This window comes from Euphorbia lathyris, chromosome 2 (assembly GCF_963576675.1).
Source record: "Euphorbia lathyris chromosome 2, ddEupLath1.1, whole genome shotgun sequence".
Lineage (NCBI taxonomy): Eukaryota > Viridiplantae > Streptophyta > Magnoliopsida > Malpighiales > Euphorbiaceae > Euphorbia > Euphorbia lathyris.
In genome coordinates this window covers 105,332,722-105,350,929 of record NC_088911.1, presented here as the reverse complement: position 1 = coordinate 105,350,929, position 18,208 = coordinate 105,332,722, and the positions used below count along the sequence as shown (strand labels likewise).

Sequence of the window (18,208 nt, the reverse complement as noted above, 5' to 3'; positions counted from 1 at the left end):
GAACTATTACTGATAACTCTCTTATTTTAGCATACGCTAGCTCATTCTAGCTCAACGTTATAATTAGCTTAATTGTATGTTCCCTGATGATATGTCTACAACATTTTTCAGCATGATCGTGTAGACAAGAGGAAGAGAGATGAGCATGGCTCTCCTTCGAAGAAGAAAGCCAAGAAGAAATCTGGATATAAATACAAAAAAGCATTTGGAACGGAAAGCGTCATCACAGTTAGGTGTAACCTAGAAGCAGCAAAAGTTATAAAGGATTGTTTAACAGTAGACCAAGTAAATCTATTTAGGAAGAGTTTCTTCGGCCAGTATCTGGATATGACCAATGTAGTATTTGCAGGAGTCCTTTGTCATACCCTTTTAACAAGGGAGATCATACGTGAAGACCTCAAACCCAGGGAGCTTTGCTTCAAAGTTAGAGGTGTTGAGTTAAGATTTGGGGATTGGGAGTTTGGACTCCTAAGTGGGTTACGGTTTGGAGACATGGAAGCATTTCTGGAAAGGTTCAGTGCGATAAATAAGCCATATAGATTTAGGAATAAGTTTTTTCCAAGCATCCCTACACCAACCTTTAAAGAGGTGGAAACAATTATGCTGCAAACTGTTTGGAAGGATGAATATGATCAGGATGCAGTTTCATTTGCCATGTTGTATTTTGCCATTGGCTGTGTGTTGGATAACACTGTCGCAAAAAAAGCTCTTCCTTGGGTGTTGGAACTTGCTGAATTTCCAAGATTGTTCAACGAGTTCCCGTGGGGTGTTTGTGGCTGGGATGTGACCTACAAGTCTCTTGTTAATGGGATAGATGGTGGAAAAGACCGAATTGATCAATTGGTCGCTTATAGGGAGAATTTTAGGACTAACCGTGTCTCATACAACCTATATGGTTTTGCACACGTATTTCAGGTATGATGTGTGTATATTCTGTATACTAGAAATGTTGGTTGCAGGCTTGGTTGTTCGAAGTATGGGATGCCACCCAGGCATGGTATGAGAAGAAAGGCACTCGCATCCCACGATGGCTACGATGGAAAAAGACCAGTATCGCTAAATTGCCCAAGGTTCTAGCCATTTTTAAAGTAAGTTGACCAATCATTGTGCCTATATGTGTCACTATTGTGCTATACATCTGACTGACTTGTTTATTTGTACATTTGTATTTTTAGTCGGGTATAAAACCAAATGCCACGCAACTTACAGCTGAAGACATGGAGAAAGAAAGCTCATGGTATGAACATCTAGTAAACCATGTGGATGGTCTGCCGTGTAATTATGACCAAGTGTTTACCGATTTGGAAAAGGGGCAAGAGGAGGAAAAGGGGCAAGAGGTTGCGAAGGGGAAAGAGGTGGAAGAAGAGGGGAAAGAGGAGCAAGAGGATGAAGGCATGGAAAAGGAGGAACATGAGGGATTGGGTACATATGAAGAGGGAGATGTTGATGTAGAGGATGACAGTGAATCTGAGACTGATAATGATGAAAATGCCTTCATTGTCTCACCTAGAGTACCTGTCCAGAAGAAGAAACAATTTGGTCTGGAATGACTACTGAGGAGGATGTTTGATGAGCATGAGAAGAAAATGAATGACAAGTTTGCTGAGCAAGAGAAGATGATAACTGAACAGTTTGGTCAGCAAGAGAGGAAAATGAATGCCTTTGTAAATAGATTGTCCGTTTCAGAACGTGATGTGCAGGAAATGAAGTCACAACGGGATGTTGATATGTATGAGATGGAGACTGGAGGACAAGAGATGGAGGATAATGAGAAGACGGAGCAGGAGGCGAAGGAGAAGAAAGAGCAGGAGGAGAGGGGCAAGAATGAACATGAGGAGAGGGAGAAGAGAGAGCACGAGGAGAGGGAGAAGAAAGAGCAGGAGGAGAGGGAGAAGAAACAGCAGGAGGAGATGGAGAAGAAACAGCAGGAGGAGAGGGAGAAGAAAGAGCATGAGGAGAGGGAAAAGAAAGAGCAGGAGGAGAGGGAAAAGAAAGAGCATGAGGAGAGGGAGAAGAAAGAGCAGCAGGAGAGGGAGAATAAACAGCAGGAGAGGGAAATTGTTATAATGATTGATGTAAGTTTGTTTTTAATGTTTAATCTGGTGCTTTTAACATAGAATAATGATATAATCTGTGTTTCTAATTGGTGTTTTAACAGGATGAGAGCCATGACGACCATGATGCTGAGATAGATCATGGACAACTTACTCTTCTGGTTAACCAAGTTGTCCAATCATCTTTACCTAGACGTGAAGACAAAGGAGAAATAGAAGATTTGACTATCGAGGTTAAACATGAGGAGGAAGGGAAGGGCAAAAGAGGAGGTAGAGGAGGAGGAAGAGGAGGAGGAAGAGGGAGAGGAGGGGGGGTAAGGGATGCAGGAGGAAGGGATAGAAGGGGAGGAAGAGGGGCAAGAGGAGGAAGAAGAGGGAGAGGAAGGGATGGAAACATCAAGGAGGAAGCAGAAGTGAAAGGGAGACCCCAGCGAGAAAAGAAACCTGGGAAAGACGTTAAGTCACCATTCACTGATCCTCAGATGGAATATCATTTTGATGATGATGATGATCAGTACCCCGTGGAACAACACGATGGTCGCGATCGTATAAAAGGACACCTTCTACAGGCATATGACGACTGAAAGAAGAGTACCCCCCATGATGAGCTGAGGAAGTTAGGTGGAACCGATTGGGGACAGACTGTATCGTGGTTTGAAGAGGCAGAGATAACTGGAAAGTACATAGACAACCAAGTAAGATATTGCTCACTTTACATGTTTTGGTTTATATTGCTCACTTTGTATGTGTTTGTACTTATTTTTTGCATGTGTTGCAGCTTGTAAATGCATTTTTATGGTTATTGAATGGAAAATACGTCCATCAGAGTCAGGATTGGACTGGCATCGACTCAAAATTCTTTGGGTTTATGGAGTTTGCAAATATGACCAAGAATTATGACAAACCCGGAAAATGGGGACAATCCAAGACATTTGTGCAACGAATCAATGGGATGGAAGAGTTTCACACTCGGCCTTGGTATGAGGTTAAACATGTGCTAATACCCATCAACTATAAAGGAGAACACTGGTTACTCGGTGTGTTCTACGTGGAAGAAATGAGGATGGAGTTCTATGATAGTCTGGAGTCAAATGCATCCAACGAATCAATAGACAAATGGCTAGAACCCCGGTTTCGTATTATGACAAGAGCAATGGAAGAGGCCGAATATTGGACTAAAAGTGGGAGGCCTGGTAACGGTAATCGATTGATAAAGTGGGAGAGGGCTCGCGGGTGCCCATAACAGCTGCGCAAATCCAATGATTGTGGTGTCTTCCTATGCTTGTTTGCTCAGCATTATGTTGAAAAAGGGCCATTATGTACGGATTATGGATTCTCCGGGTCTGATGGATGTTTCTATAGGCCGCGGGTGTGCTTGGAACTCTTCAACCAACGATTGTTCAACCAGAATGATCTAATTACAAGGCCTAATTTGCTTGGATTATAATCTTTTGTAAAATGTAAACGTTTGTTGGTAACTTATTAATGTAAATTGTTATTGGTGATAGACTTTTGTTGGTAATAAGACAGATGGGAACATATCGGCGTCTATATAGTCGATATGGGACCATATCGGCGTGTACGTAGGACAGATGGGAACATATCGGCGTCTATATAGTCGATATGGGACCATATCGGCGTGTACGTAGGACAGATGGGAACATATCGGCGTCTATATAGTCGATATGGGACCATATCGGCGTGTACGTAGGACAGATGGGAACATATCAGCATCTATATAGTCGATATGGGACCATATCGATGTCTATATGGTCGATATGGGACTATATCGGCGTCTGTATATGACATATTGTTGCGTAAACTCCTGATTCAAAGGACACAAACTCTCAATCGTGTAATTATCATGGAAAAATACACAAATTATCAATACACAAATTATCAATACACAAGATAGAGTACATTATTTGCCAGCTGAGTTTTTAGAGCAGCTTGCTTCACTCGATATTGTTGGTGGAAGCCGAGATGGAACTCGTAACATACTAGTACAATTCGCTCGATTATGACCAGTATGCTCGCATCTGGTGCATCTTGTTGGAGTTACCTCCTCGCCCCTTGACGGTATTCGACTTTGATTTCTCGGACGTCCCACTCTAGGCGCAGCCTTTTTTGGAGGAAGCACCCGCTTAGGAGTCTCACAAACTTTCCATTCAGACTGGTGGCCTAGTGGATGTATGGGTTCATGGTAGGACAATCGTACAGTCTCATTTTTGTAGTAGCGATGCACCCACGCATATGCATTCTCTAATCGATGCATTGATGCAATCTTACATACATGTCTGCATGGAAAATATGACAATTGCCATTTCCTACACGTGCATGTTCCCGCGCGCAGATTCACTATTCCACCCTTACCTCGATCGCCGATTTCAAAATTGTGAGCATCAATGGGCTTATATGAACACCGAACTGACTTATTGACATGTTTATGCATCTTCTTGTTATAAAACGCGGACAAATAAGTCTCCCGTTCCCCTGCAAAAACATTTTCAATATATGAGCATATAAGAACTATTAGTACATTATACTAGGGACAAGGTCCTAATATCAAACCTGCTTTTGTGCGTCTCTTATGAAACCATGCTTGGAGGATTGTCCTTATATACTCAACCAACAATGTGATCGGTAGACGTCTACCATCTCCCATTCTCGCGTTGAATGATTCTGATATGTTTGTCGTCATAATGTTATACCGACGTGCGCAAAAGTACGCACGTGTCCATTTTCTCTTCGAGCTTCCTCTAGGTAGTCCGCTGCCCCCGGACATATACTACGAAGTCTGGCGAATCTTTCCTGGAAATCAGAGGTCCTCCAGGCTTTTGCAACTTGCCAATACGCTATGTCTAACTTTTTCCCGCCCCCAAACTTAGCCTTCACATTCTGTTTCAAATGCTGAGCACAACTTCCATGTACCGCATTTGGATACACCATATTGACTGTATAATCAATGCTCTTATTCCTATATGATATTATAACGAGGGGGTAAATTTCATCAATGGTGTACAACCTTTGGTCCATTTCACACTTTGGTGTACAACCTTCAATTTGTCTCACTAATATGTACGAACTTATAGGTGACCTCCCACTTTGGTGTACAGCAGGTAAAAATGACCGGTCAACGCAAAGTCAACACGCCACGTCAGCGGTTTGACCGGTCAAAAAGTCAAAATTTGACCCCCTTATGTAAAATTACTTACATGCCCTCTTCTTCTTCTTCCTCCTTCCTCTTTTCTCTTTCTCTTCTCTCTCTAACTCCTCTCCCTCTAATTCTCACTGTACCTTATGGTTAGAATCCAAAAAAACAACGAAAAACAACGAACAAAATGAGAAAAAGAAATAACAAAAACGAGAAGGAAAAGAAGAATACGAGAACGAAAACGATAAAAACGGAGGAGCTTTACCGGAATTAAACTCCAGACGGTGAAGGAAGATGTCCTCGGTTTCTCCATCATATCATCGCTGCCAAGAAAGACGTCACTGCTGCTGCTGACCGGTGTCGAGTATACTATCGGGGAAGGAGACGATGGCAGACTGAGTAAAAGATAGAGCAGGCGGAGCAGGCCTTGGGCAATGGCTTGAAACAATAACAGACGTAGAGCATGAACCAAGGTTCATAGGCGGATCAAACTCGAATGTTGCAGATCCTGGTTCGCTTACAAATCGCTTTCGGAAGAAAAAGAAAGGAGAACGGAGAAGAGTAAGGGGCGGCGGAGCAAAGAGAACCGGCGGCCATGAGTGGTAAAGGTCACCGGAGTCGGTCAGATTCGTGAAGATAGAGAGAGAGACGGGCGGCGGCCATGGAAGAGGAGGCTTAGCTTTCCTTTGAGACAAAGGAAGAAGATGGGTGGAAGAGAAGGGTGTAGGCGGCTGCACTAACATAAATCCAACCCAAATATCCAAACTAATATCCAAACTTATACTTCATTCTTTCAAAAGTCCGATTCTAATCATAAGGTAGAGAGAGAATTAGAGAGAAAGGAGTTAGAGAGAGAAGGGAAAGAGGAAAGAGGAAGAAGAAGAGGGCATATAGGTAATTTTACATGAGGGGGTCAAATTTTGACTTTTTGACCGGTCAAACCGCTGACGTGGCGCGTTGACTTTGCGTTGACCGGTCATTTTTACCTGCTGTACACCAAAGTGGGAGGTCACCTATAAGTTCGTATATATTAGTGAGACAAATTGAAGGTTTTACACCAAAGTGTGAAATGGACCAAAGGTTGTACACCATTGATGAAATTTACCCTATAACGAGGTCTTCAACATCACCAATACATTCTTTCAACCTCGTGAAGAAATAAGACCATGATTCATTACATTCATTCGGCCCAATTCCGAATGCAATTGGGTAAATTTGATTATTACCATCCTTTCCAACTGCAACATAAAGTACCCCGCCATATTTAACCTTTAAGTGTGTTCCATCTACACATATAACGGGTCGAATATGTGCGTTAAAACCCCGGATCGACGCACCAATGGCCATGAAGAAGAATTTGAAATTATCTTCATCGTCAGTTTCAATATGTGTCACCGTACCTGGATTAACAAATTTCAGTGTCTCACAATAATCAGGTAACAACATGTACGATTCTTCAGGTGTACCACTCGTGCTATCTACCGCCCAACATCTTGCTCTCCAAGCTTGCATGTAAGATAAGTTGATTGAAAACAATTTTTCAATCTCCCAAATGATGTGACTTGGACGGTACACCCGATTCTCCATATCTAACTTCTCACTAAGTATGATACCTGCTACTCGTTTCCCCGCTTGCCTATGATGTGGCAATAGTTGTCCACCCCTATCACAAGTGTGACTGTGCATACTGTCAATTCTCCGGAGCATGAACATATCTGAACCGAGTATGACTCCACCTCTAGCCCGCTTCTTGCATGTGTCAACATGCTTGCATCGGACCTCAAACAAAGACTTAGTTGATCTGTGCACCTTCCATTCGAACATATTATCAATTGAATATCTCCCAAGTGCATCTTGCAGTTCTCGTTTGCTTTTGAACATATCATGCGCCTTCAAACCACCATCCCCCGAAGATTCTGTAGTTTTCATCGGAATGTCTACATCCTCTGGTACTTGTGGAACAAACCGAAATGGATCCGTTCTCCTTCTCATTCCTGCTTCATCATCAATCTCATGCAAACTTGGTAGAACATTATCAATCGATGGTTCTGAAACGTCTCTTTGGCGATCATCGTTATCATATACGTGATCATCATTGTCAAATCCATTGTATTCGTTATCATATCCATGGTCATCGTTATCACATCCATTACCGTATCCTTGATCATCCCCGTTCATTACATTATCATACCCACAATTGTGATCCAATGTAATATCGTCTAGCCCAACAGGAGATTGAGTATATGGATTCATGACATGTTTTGCCGGACCACGAGTCTCAATTGCTATGTTAGGTACACAATAACTTATTCTGGTTGCCTCTACGTCAGCAACATTTTGTGGCCATAATTCAGCAACAATTGGTCGTCTTACTTCTACAACAATTGGTCGTTTTACTTCCGCAACATTTGGTCGCCGTACTTTAGCAACCATTGGTCGCCTTACTTCCGCAACACTTGTTCGAGAAGTCAGAGTCACATATAATGGCATCACATCGGGTTTATTCCATCTACAAAACTCAACGAAACCAGCAATATCACTGTCATCCACTATGTGTGCTAATCTTCCAAAAAGTTTATTTGGACCGTATGTTGTGTGCATTGCCATTTGTATGTCAAAACAGGCTGCATCAACATTCAAGGAAGCGTGAATTCTATCTCTCAAAGTTTGATAGTCAGTTGGCGTTGAAAAATGGAGCACCTTCGATTGCCCACCAACGTATATCATAGTGTCCATGGGCCCCTCTTTTTTCCATTCTCCATCCCATGAAAGCATACACAGACAAATATTCGGGGTGGACATATTTCTGCATTATCATAAACACAGAAGTAAATTATATATTATTGTAACTAAATGAAGAAAGCTAACGAAAATTATATATTATTGGTATACACACTTCAAACATAAGATATGTCGATATATGTCGATACAACTTAAATATAGACACATATCGGCACATATCTACAATGTATTCTCGTGATAGATGTCGATGGTGATCATGTATCGACTGATTTCGACGGAAGATCAAAAGACGTTTTTCTAGAATGATCTGTTAAGCGGTGCCTTAAATGCATGTAATGCTCACTTTGACTTTCACTCTAAGCATTAAATACGTCGATATATGTCGATACAACATACATTTCGACACCTATCGGCACATATCGACATATAACGGCACATATCTGCGAAGTATTGTCGTGATAGATGTCGACAGTGCTCATATATCGACATATATCGACGGAATATGAATAGACTTTTTTCTAGAATGGTTTGTTAATGAGCATTAAATGCATGTAATGATCACTCTTATTCGCATATGAATATATAGTCTGTTGAGATTCCCCATGCATATTATAGTTCCTTCATCTATAAATGGACTCGTTGTCTGTTCATAGTTTATTATTCATTCTAGTAAACTCTTCAGCTCTCAAGTTTATCAAAAAAATGGCAGCAACACCACCAGGATCACCACAGTCGCCACCACCACCACCACCACCACCTCATCCTCTGCCCGAGTTCGAAGAACTCATGACTGCTTTCATCCTTTCGTTCCGTGATGGAGACACGGACGAAATAGTGAGGTTCATGAGGGGCATGGCACACACCATGTCTTGGGCTGCAGAAGAAACATCTGACCTTCTGGAGTCAGTCATGGGACAAAACAGGCGGCTGAGGAGGACAGTGAGGCGCCTCAAGAGGGACTTGGAGAAGTCCAGGAAGGACTACGCTGAGGCGTTAATGGGTCCTGAGTACCTTTAGTTTATTATGTGTTTTTTTTTGTTTTTAATGTTTACGTACTTTTATTAGGTGTTTTGTGTTTGTTTCTTTTTTTTTGTTTATGTGTTTTGTGTTTTTCTATTATGTTTACCTGTGTTTTTTCTCGTTTTCTTATGTTTTATGTATTTTTTTCCTTATTTTAATATAAAAATATATGGTTATGTTTTATGTGCTTTGTGTTTGAATTTTATGATTTAGAATGGAAAATCATACATTTCTGTCTGTCGATATTCATCTTATATCGACAAATATCGACACACTGTCGGGAAAACCGCAGATTGAAGTTCCAAATCAAATGCATCTTCTTACAACAATGTCACTCATTTTAGGGTTTCGCACGAACAGTAATAGCATGAAATGGCAACATCAACGATATACATTGGGTTTTAGAGAAACAAAATGATACATCTTAACCATGAATAGGACGAAGCTTTAAATATTGTAAATAAATGTAAAACTTACATGATTGTGTATAAAATCTTGAAGCACACACTGTGGGTTGGATTGAATGTTGATCGGCGTCTGTAAATTGATCCCGTTCTTTAGAGAGAGAGATAGTGAGAGAGAGAGCGAGAGCGAGAGCGGGACGAAAAGGGGAAAATGGGGGGAAAGACAACGTTATAAAATGTTAGAGATGAGGGTAAGGTTGGAATTTAGTTAATGAAATGTGTTAGTTTTGGTGAGATTTTGAAAGTGTGTTAGAAAAGAAAACTAACCCCTTAAAAGGTGCTAGTTTTGTAATTGTCCCCTACATTATATTACCCCATAACGTGATTAATAACAAATTTGTCCATAGTTACTGTTAATTAGTGAAATTGCGGTTCCATCACTTGCCTTTGTTCACCTCATTCGCCTTGTAACTTTCAGCTACTCCCTCTCCTTCGGTTAGTCGGCGCAACCAATGACGATCACCGACTCTATTTCCGGCTTCAATCCTCAGCAAATTGCGATTCCTCTCCAGCTCTCCTTCAAATTCAGACTTTCAATTTCGATCCACTTGTAAGTTCCAACTCCTATAAATGTTTGTTGTGCTTCAATAACATCATTATTTCCTTGCTCCTTTTAGTTGATTATTTTGCATCTACAATTTTTATTTATTTGTTTTCTGATTTTGATGTAAGATATGCACTAGTTTCACTTGTATATATGTTGATGAACGGTAATGGTGGTAATATATTAGGAAGACATTCGAATATGCACTTCAAACGTGTTTCCCGGCAGCCGATTGTGTAAACAGCACCCCATGGCCTCCTTGTCTCTGCCTATAAATGAAATCAAGGAATATATATATACATAAAACTAAACAATAGCTAGTGTATAAGAATAGATTAGAAATGATAAAGTTATTCCATGTCCATGTGAATCTAATTATAATTCTCTACATTGGGGAATTAAGTCAAAGATGAGAAATTTGAATCCTCCTACGAAGGCAAAAGTAAGCAAAAATCCTGTAAATAAAAGCCATAGAAATAAGGACCCAAACTTCTTGAAGACCACCATTCAAATTCACTGTATCAAAAGATGGAGAAGACTGAAGATTCCTACACCCCCCTTTACTTTCACACTCATACTTATCTTCTCCATCATATTGCACCTTTAACAGTAGCCTGAATCCGTAATACATGAATGACAAGTACTTCAACCACTGCATAAATTTTGGTATGTGCTGCACGTAGTATCCTCCAGTCAGTAGAAACAACATTAGTATCAATGATGCAAACATTCCTGCTCTTTTTATGCTAAAACTTGCTGCTCCGAACAGTTCTCCTGCCCCCTACAATACCATACAAATATCCAATAACGTTAGGGGTAATCTTGACGTTAAGAAAAAATAGGAGATAGTATGATATATACTTACTTGGCTTGTAACTGCAATGAGTAGAATGGTGAACAAAGTGAAGAAGAAGCAAGGAAGAGTCCTCTTAAAGCCGGCCATGAAGTAGAGAATAATCATGAAAAGAGTTGGATAAGCCACATGAGCTACCATATCACATAGTGTGCTACACGCATAGTATACGCTTAATCTGTACATATCTGCTTTCCTTTCTTTCACTAGATACATTTTCTCGAATGGAAACACATATACAGCTCCGAAGATTGAGGATGATGTCCAGAATATGCATACATAGAACATCAATCCAATCTGCAATCAACATTAATTATGTTATAATTCAATCATTAAGTGAAGTATTAATAGCAATTAGGAAAAAGTAGTAGTTACTTGATCTCTTAGTTGAGCTTCAGTTGTAGTTTTTGATTTCCACCAAAGAAGGCCTAATAAGACTGCAACTCCAACTGCTTGAATTAATCTTACTTTGTCAAAATAATCTCTGCACCTTTCCTTAAATGTTCGTTTAAACAGAATCATGAACTGTGCACACCAATTCAATGTCCAGTCTTTCTTCACTTGAATTGCTAGTCGTAGATGTTCAGGTGCCTTTGCGTGCTGATGATTCTCTTCCTTCTCTTTTGGCTCCAGCTGAGTTTTGTATTTCAGTTGCAGGTACTGATACAGGACATATCAAAACAAATGTGGAAAAGGGGAGATGAAAATGTATATATGGAACAATTGGAAGAGTTTACATCTCGGGAAAATGACTCTTTTAGGGTAGTTTTGGAACCTATTTACAGGAATAGGCTAAAAATCAACTTATTTCTGGATTTGGGGTGAGTTTAATTCACCCCATCCCTCATATTGACGAATGTATTACGTCCACTGAGATATGTAGAGTCAGATAATGGTCCTGTTTGGTAAATAACTTTTTAGGGTAAAATTAGAGGTTTGAGTCACTTTAGAGGTTTGACTCAAACCTCTAAGTAGGAGTGTTTGGTAAAGAGAGGTTTGAAAGGGTTTAAAGCTAATTTTGAAAAAGCTGGTTTTAGGAGTTTTTTCAACTAGCTCATTGCTCCATCTCGTTTGAAAGAAATTTTTACTCCTAATTACTACCTTTTAATCCCAACTAAAGACTTTACTATGTCCTTATTTGTCATTTTACATGAACGGCTATTAGCAATTAACTAAGTTTTACCAAACAAGTTTACACAATCAGCTAGTCAAATCAGCTAACCAAAAAGATAATAAGCTAACCGTTAATGTAATCAGCTAACAACTATTTGCCAAACAGGCCAATACGTGACTTGACTGCCTCAAAAGGGGCACAGAATATCTGCCCACCATTTGCCTTTATAGTAGGCGGATCCATTGCATGACTGCCTGCCATAAAGGCGGGTAGACCTTGCATATGCCATAATGTTGAATACATCCGCCTTTTTGGTTGGCGTATGGGAGGCAGATCTTCTTTGGCCCCGTTGAACAGAGACAATATTTCTCTGATTCCACGCCTCTTATATTGGTTGACATAATAGGTATGCCCGGCGGGGTGAATTCAAACTCGGAAATAAGTTGATATCTATCCTATTCCTGTAAATAGGATTCAAACTAGCCTAAATGTGTCATTTTCCCCTCACTTCTTACTCTAATCACAGCTTTCTCGGAATCAGGAGCGGAAGCAGGCATTGATAGATCCGGAGGGAGAGTTATGTCGTTGACTTGTCCAGTTGCTAAGTCAAGCAAGAACTCAGCAGGATTCATGGCAATCTCTGGGATGAAATTTAATGAAGAAAAATACTCCATAGATTCTCTTGCTTTTCCATAGTAGACAGGGTAACCTTCTGATATGAGCAGAAGTTTATCAAACATGTGAAACATTCTGCTTGAAGGTTGATGAATTGTTATAATTATTGTCCTTCCTGCCTGAATTCATAAATTAACCATCCAAAAATTAATCATTTGTTAGAAATTTGTGGTCATAATTAGGAAAAGCGATGTTAATTAATTGTGTAGGTACCTTAGCTAAACTTTGAAGAACCTGGAGGAGTTTATTTGCAGAAGTAGAATCAAGGCCTGAAGTAGGTTCATCAAGTAACAGTAAGGAAGGATCAACAAGAATTTCATAGCCAATGCTAGTTCTTTTTCTTTCTCCTCCTGAAATTCCCTTTATGAATTCTCCTCCTATTCTTGTTTGCCGGCATCTACCAATACACACAACCCAAACTTATTAAGGTAATATAGGCATTAAAAGTTTGTATATGTGCATCGCATTTGTGTTATACCGACTATTAGGATGTTCGAGACTCTCCTAGAGCAATACAATCCACCAATTAATTGATGTTAGTTGCCATGCATATTTATTTCTTTAGCATCTTTCTTGAGGTGATATACATCTGTTTTTCACTAGTTGGATGTATTACTCCAAAGAGAGTACAATGAAACTTCTATATTCAACCAGTCAATCTGAATATGATAAGATTATCTTTATATTATTGTTGTGTCAACCCGAATTTAATCTAAAATTTGTATAACAAACTAACCCGTTAATTTATACAATTTTACTATTTCTATCAAATCTGACATGTAAAAAAACAAAAAAATGTAATATTAATTCAAAATATCAATGATGGTCCATACGCCAATTCAAACAAGACATGAAAATTTGTGTAGTACATGTTAATGCAAATTGGAATCTATTTAATAAAACATTATACAGAAAAAGAAGAAACGTCGCTATGAATAACAATTGACCTTAAGTCTATATAATAAACTAACCGGTTAATTTTATGTTGAGCCTATAACTATAATATGTTTGCTTCTATTAAAAATGGCATGTAAGACAATATAATTGTAATCAAATATTCGTGTCATTTTTTATTTTAGAGATAAATCCAAACTAGACTTGAAAAAGTTGCGCGTTATACAGATCAATCCAAATTTAACTCAAAATCTATTTAATAAAACACTAATAAGTAGCCTTACCTTTCAAGTCCAAGCTCCTTTATAATCATATCAACTCGGTTATATTTCTGTTGGCTGTTCATATTTTCAGGCAGCCTTAAAAAAGCAGCAAACACAAGAGTTTCTTCGACAGTCAATTGTGGGAACAGCACATCATCCTGTGTCACAAATCCAATCCTGTCCATTTTTTTTTTCCCCACAAAGTTTCAATCTTTACAAACATTTAATTAAATGGTAATCAACATAAACTTAATTAATTAATTAAGCAATTAATTAACCTTCTCTTAAGAGCAGCATTATAAGGAACTTCATTGTAAGTGATTTTTCCTCTAACATTATCAGCATTTAATCTTCCTCCTATTATCTTAAGCAATGTAGTTTTACCACTCCCAGAAGGACCCATTAGAGCAAGTATTTCACCAGGCCCTATACTTCCCGTTATGCCCTTGAGAATCTTCTTTCCATTATCTTGCTCCATGTTCAACTGTGAGGCTACTTTGGACATTACTGCCTTCACTGGATTAGCAGAAGAAGCTTTACCATTCCTCACTCTGTACTCCACATCTTCAAACTGAAAAAATAAAAAAACAAGTCTAACAAAATCAGCAAATATATTTAGAGATAATATTAATTAAATGCCCGTTTGTTTCCATTTTTCGGAACTGCTTTTATCAAAAAAAAACCAAACTTAACCTTGAGAAAAATAGGAAGAGGATGATCATTGGTCAAAGTGAGATTAAAGGAATAATCTTCAATATTAATCTCAGAATATCTGTTTCTGAGATAAGCTTGAGACATAAATTCAATGTTGTGGCCAAAACTGCTGCCTGTAATTTGCATAGAACCCATAGTTGGAGGGGACAAAGAAATGTCTTCAATTTCATCTTCCTTTTTACTTTCCATATTTGGATAGATAGATAGAAAGAAAGTATGAAAAACAAGCTAAAGATAATAAAGAGTAAATTACATGAATGAAAGAAAGGGGTTGTTAATTAATCAAAATTAAAACAAGCAAATGTAAGTGAATTAACTGTAATAGACCAAATGCCTGCCTATTTATGAAGGAATTATGGGTTTTAGTTGGTAGACCACATGCTTTCCATGTTAAATATTACACAATAATCAAAGAAATTGTTCTTTTATATTTTCATTATTTATTTGTAGTTAAAATTTGATGTGTCTAGGATCAACATTCCAAGAATGTGTCAAAAAAGGTCGCATGATAGCATCCAAAGAATGTTGGAATAGGTAGATGAGACAACTTCCGAAAATTTTTGTTGAAAAAAAAGCTTCTCTTCATTTAATACATTTTTTTTTTTAATTTGAGCATAATGCGCTTACATTAAAGAAGAAAGAAAAATCCCCACCAGACCTGGATGTGATTCGAACCCATGACCTCCCAAGTCATAGGTAAGCTCTCAACCACTAGGCTAAGAGTTTCACCACTATAAAACTTTCATTTTTTTTTGGTAGGAAAGGAAAGAAGAAAAACAAACAAACAAAACAACTCAACCCGGGATTAGCCTAGGAAAACTGACCCCCACCACATCCTCCAAGATCAAAGAAGAAATGAAGCCCGGTGGAGAAGAAAATGTAGAAAGACCCAACAAACCAGAGTACCCTTCCATTGCAAGACGGTCCGCGACGCGGTTCTGCTCCCTATAAATATGAACAAACTTTAATAGACTCAAAGGAGGACTCAATCCTTTTAATGCCTTTAATAATATTCAAGCTATTCCGACAAACAGACTTGCCCTCAGAAATCATTTTAACCGCTTCTTGGTTATCTGACTCAACCAGAAGCTTCTTCACCCCTAGATCCTTAGCCAGCTTCAGGCCAGAGAGAATCCCCCAAAGCTCTGCAGAAAAGGAAGTACCAATACCCAAATTCTGAGAGAAGCCAGAAACCCACCTGCCTCCATCGTCTCTAAAGACCCCTCCTGCAGCAATTCTCCCGTCTCTCAGACGAGAACCATCAGTGTTGATTTTCTTAGTCATATTAAGCCTCCAATGATAAAATAAAAAGTCAGTTTTTAGCGTAAAATTTGGTTAATAGAGTGTTATTTATTTTATTTTCATCCGAAATTTGTATTTTTACGGGTTCAAAAATAATTTTTTATAGATATGATGTGGTTAGAGATAAATTATAAAAATCTTATTTTCAACTGCACAACATACAATTTCAGACAAAGATAAAATGAGTAACGTTCTGTTAACCGAGTTTTATGTACACGGTTAACTAATTTGGTAAGGTGGGACTTAATGTGACAAAAAAAAAAAAAAACAATCAAAAACTTAATATGTTGAAATGAAGATCATGAATTTAATCTATGAAAATCAGAATGATTAGACACCTGTTTTCTACCAAATTTATTAAGAGAAAAAATGGAGAATTGAAAATTGAATTCAGTGTACATATGGTTTGCTGGTATAGTTGTTAAATCGAGATATGAATCGTCACTCGAAATCTCATTTTGTGAATCGAGACTCGTGAATTGAATCGAATCGTAAGATTCGGATGAAATTCAAAATATTTTAAAAAATAAAATATTAACTATATTTAACTTTAAATATGAGTCTAAAAATGCAAATTTAATATCCATTGCTTAAGTTAAAATTCAAATTTAATGCAATTCTAATAAAACTAATCGCCAAACAATGCATTAACATCAAAAGAATCATCATCTTCTTCATCCATAACCAAAAGAAAATAGAGAGACAAAAAGTTAATGGAAAATCAAAAGAAAATAGAGAGATAAAAAGTAGAAAATTGAAAGAATGGAGAAAAGTTTTGAAATATATAACCTTTTTATAAAAATTGAAGAGTCTTTCAATTTCATAACTTGAAAATGAAGAGTCATAATTATTTGAGAAGTTTCCAACATAACAGAAATGTACAGATATAATTTTCAATTATTAAATTAATTTGAGAAGTTTCTAACGTAACAGAATCATATAATTATTTAAAAACAGTGCATACAATGAAGTGGAAGAGTCTCTGATATCATTTATTCCACTAAATGTCTATTTTCATTTCCTCATAAGTGAAGAGTCGTATTGTATCTGTATATGTTGGGTCATAAGATTTTTTTTTTCAATGATTGCCATGAATCGACCGACTCGACCGACTCGGCCGAGTCACCACCGATTCGGCCGATTTAGAAGGATTTCTAGTCATACCATACCGTCGACTCGAAATCCTCCAGAATCGAGTACAAGTCGACTCGCGTCTCGTACGAGTCTAACAACTATGTTTGCTAGATTAAATTAGATAAATGGTGTTTGATCTAGAGTGTTTTCTAGTCTTATCTATTGAGATGCACAAATTCTAACTTCTGGATTTTGTTTTTTCTCCGTTCAACCTACCTTTTTTCTATGTTTCGACGTTGGATAAGGGTAAGAGCATATCTGATGCTTATGCTTGCACTATGTCAAATAGCCTTTCAGATAACGATTCAAAACCGTCGTTCCGCAAGAAAAAAACTGTCAGGGGACTTGTTGTCATCTAATTGTGGATCAGACGATGGTCGCATTCTGTCATCTCTAGCAGCATCACATGACATACGCTTACTTGCGCACTGTCATCTGTTCAATGTTACGATGACGGTATTATTATTGGGAACCGTCAATTTGGATGTATTTTAATGACAAATCTTTTATATAGTCCACTGGAGTGAGTGAAACTCTGAAACTTTTATGTGTAATACGACATATTTTATCTTCGTATCTATCATTGTAGTTTATTTACGACAACAATTTTTTTTAATTATGTTATTGATGATCCGCGAAGCCAAACCGGGCCGAATCATAAACACGGGCCCAACCTATACTTAGGCCCATGGTTCAAGATCAAATGGGCTCCTAATAAAGGAAGCGGGTAAAGCGGATAACCGCCTCGAAATCCTAACAGGGCATTAAACCTCCCACTCAAACAAACGAAACCACATTGGTGGCCACGTAAGGGACGTGGCATAGAAAGAGTAACCGCCCTCGGCGGTTACCTAGAGATACTTATAAAAGAGACATGAAAGCAAATGGGGAGGTAAGTTGACATTTTTCCCCTCAATACTATTATCAATCTACTAGCCTTCCACATAAAACTGACTTGATCGTCGGAGAGTTTTCCCGGAGATCCTGTCTCCGGTTTTGTTTTGCAGGTAACTACGACGAGGACCATCGAATTAAATCCGACAAGTTATCATTGGTGCGGTGAGCGTGGACCTTTTTTACCAACATCTGGGTAAAGGTACACAAAGAACATGTCAGAACCATCACAAACGACCGAAGTTACAACCAGATCAACTAGTATGAACTCAAGAGGTCCACGGACTGTGAATTCGCAGCCTGCGAGTACACAGCCTGTGGTACCCAGCTCGTCGAATCCTTCGGGACAGTTGACTCCATTATTGGAGGTCCAAGTGCAAACCGAGA

At 38.5% G+C, this 18,208-nt stretch overlaps 1 protein-coding gene across 1 annotated transcript; it reads right to left on the bottom strand.

Annotated features, from left to right (window-relative positions):
- Nucleotides 1-10,217: 10,217 nt before the first annotated feature.
- On the bottom strand, nucleotides 10,218-14,810 carry LOC136219297 (ABC transporter G family member 26). The gene is made up of 8 exons (XM_066006657.1): nucleotides 14,471-14,810; nucleotides 14,056-14,348; nucleotides 13,799-13,954; nucleotides 12,834-13,017; nucleotides 12,461-12,739; nucleotides 11,207-11,491; nucleotides 10,844-11,128; nucleotides 10,218-10,759 (listed from the first exon to the last, which is right to left on the bottom strand). The coding sequence occupies exons 1-8, from the start codon at nucleotides 14,678-14,680 to the stop codon at nucleotides 10,382-10,384; spliced, it is 2,070 nt and encodes a 689-aa protein (XP_065862729.1). The 5' UTR covers nucleotides 14,681-14,810; the 3' UTR covers nucleotides 10,218-10,381.
- Between the last annotated feature and the right edge of the window lie 3,398 nt (nucleotides 14,811-18,208).

Coding starts and splice junctions, on each gene's coding strand:
- LOC136219297 (XM_066006657.1), bottom strand. CDS start 14,680: ATGGAAAGTAAAAAGGAAGATGAAATTGAAGACATTTCTTTGTCCCCT. Junction 13,018..13,798: donor AAGGAGCTTGGACTTGAAAG/GTAAGGCTACTT, acceptor GTGTATTGGTAG/ATGCCGGCAAACAAGAATAG. Junction 10,760..10,843: donor TCATTGCAGTTACAAGCCAA/GTAAGTATATAT, acceptor ATGGTATTGTAG/GGGGCAGGAGAACTGTTCGG.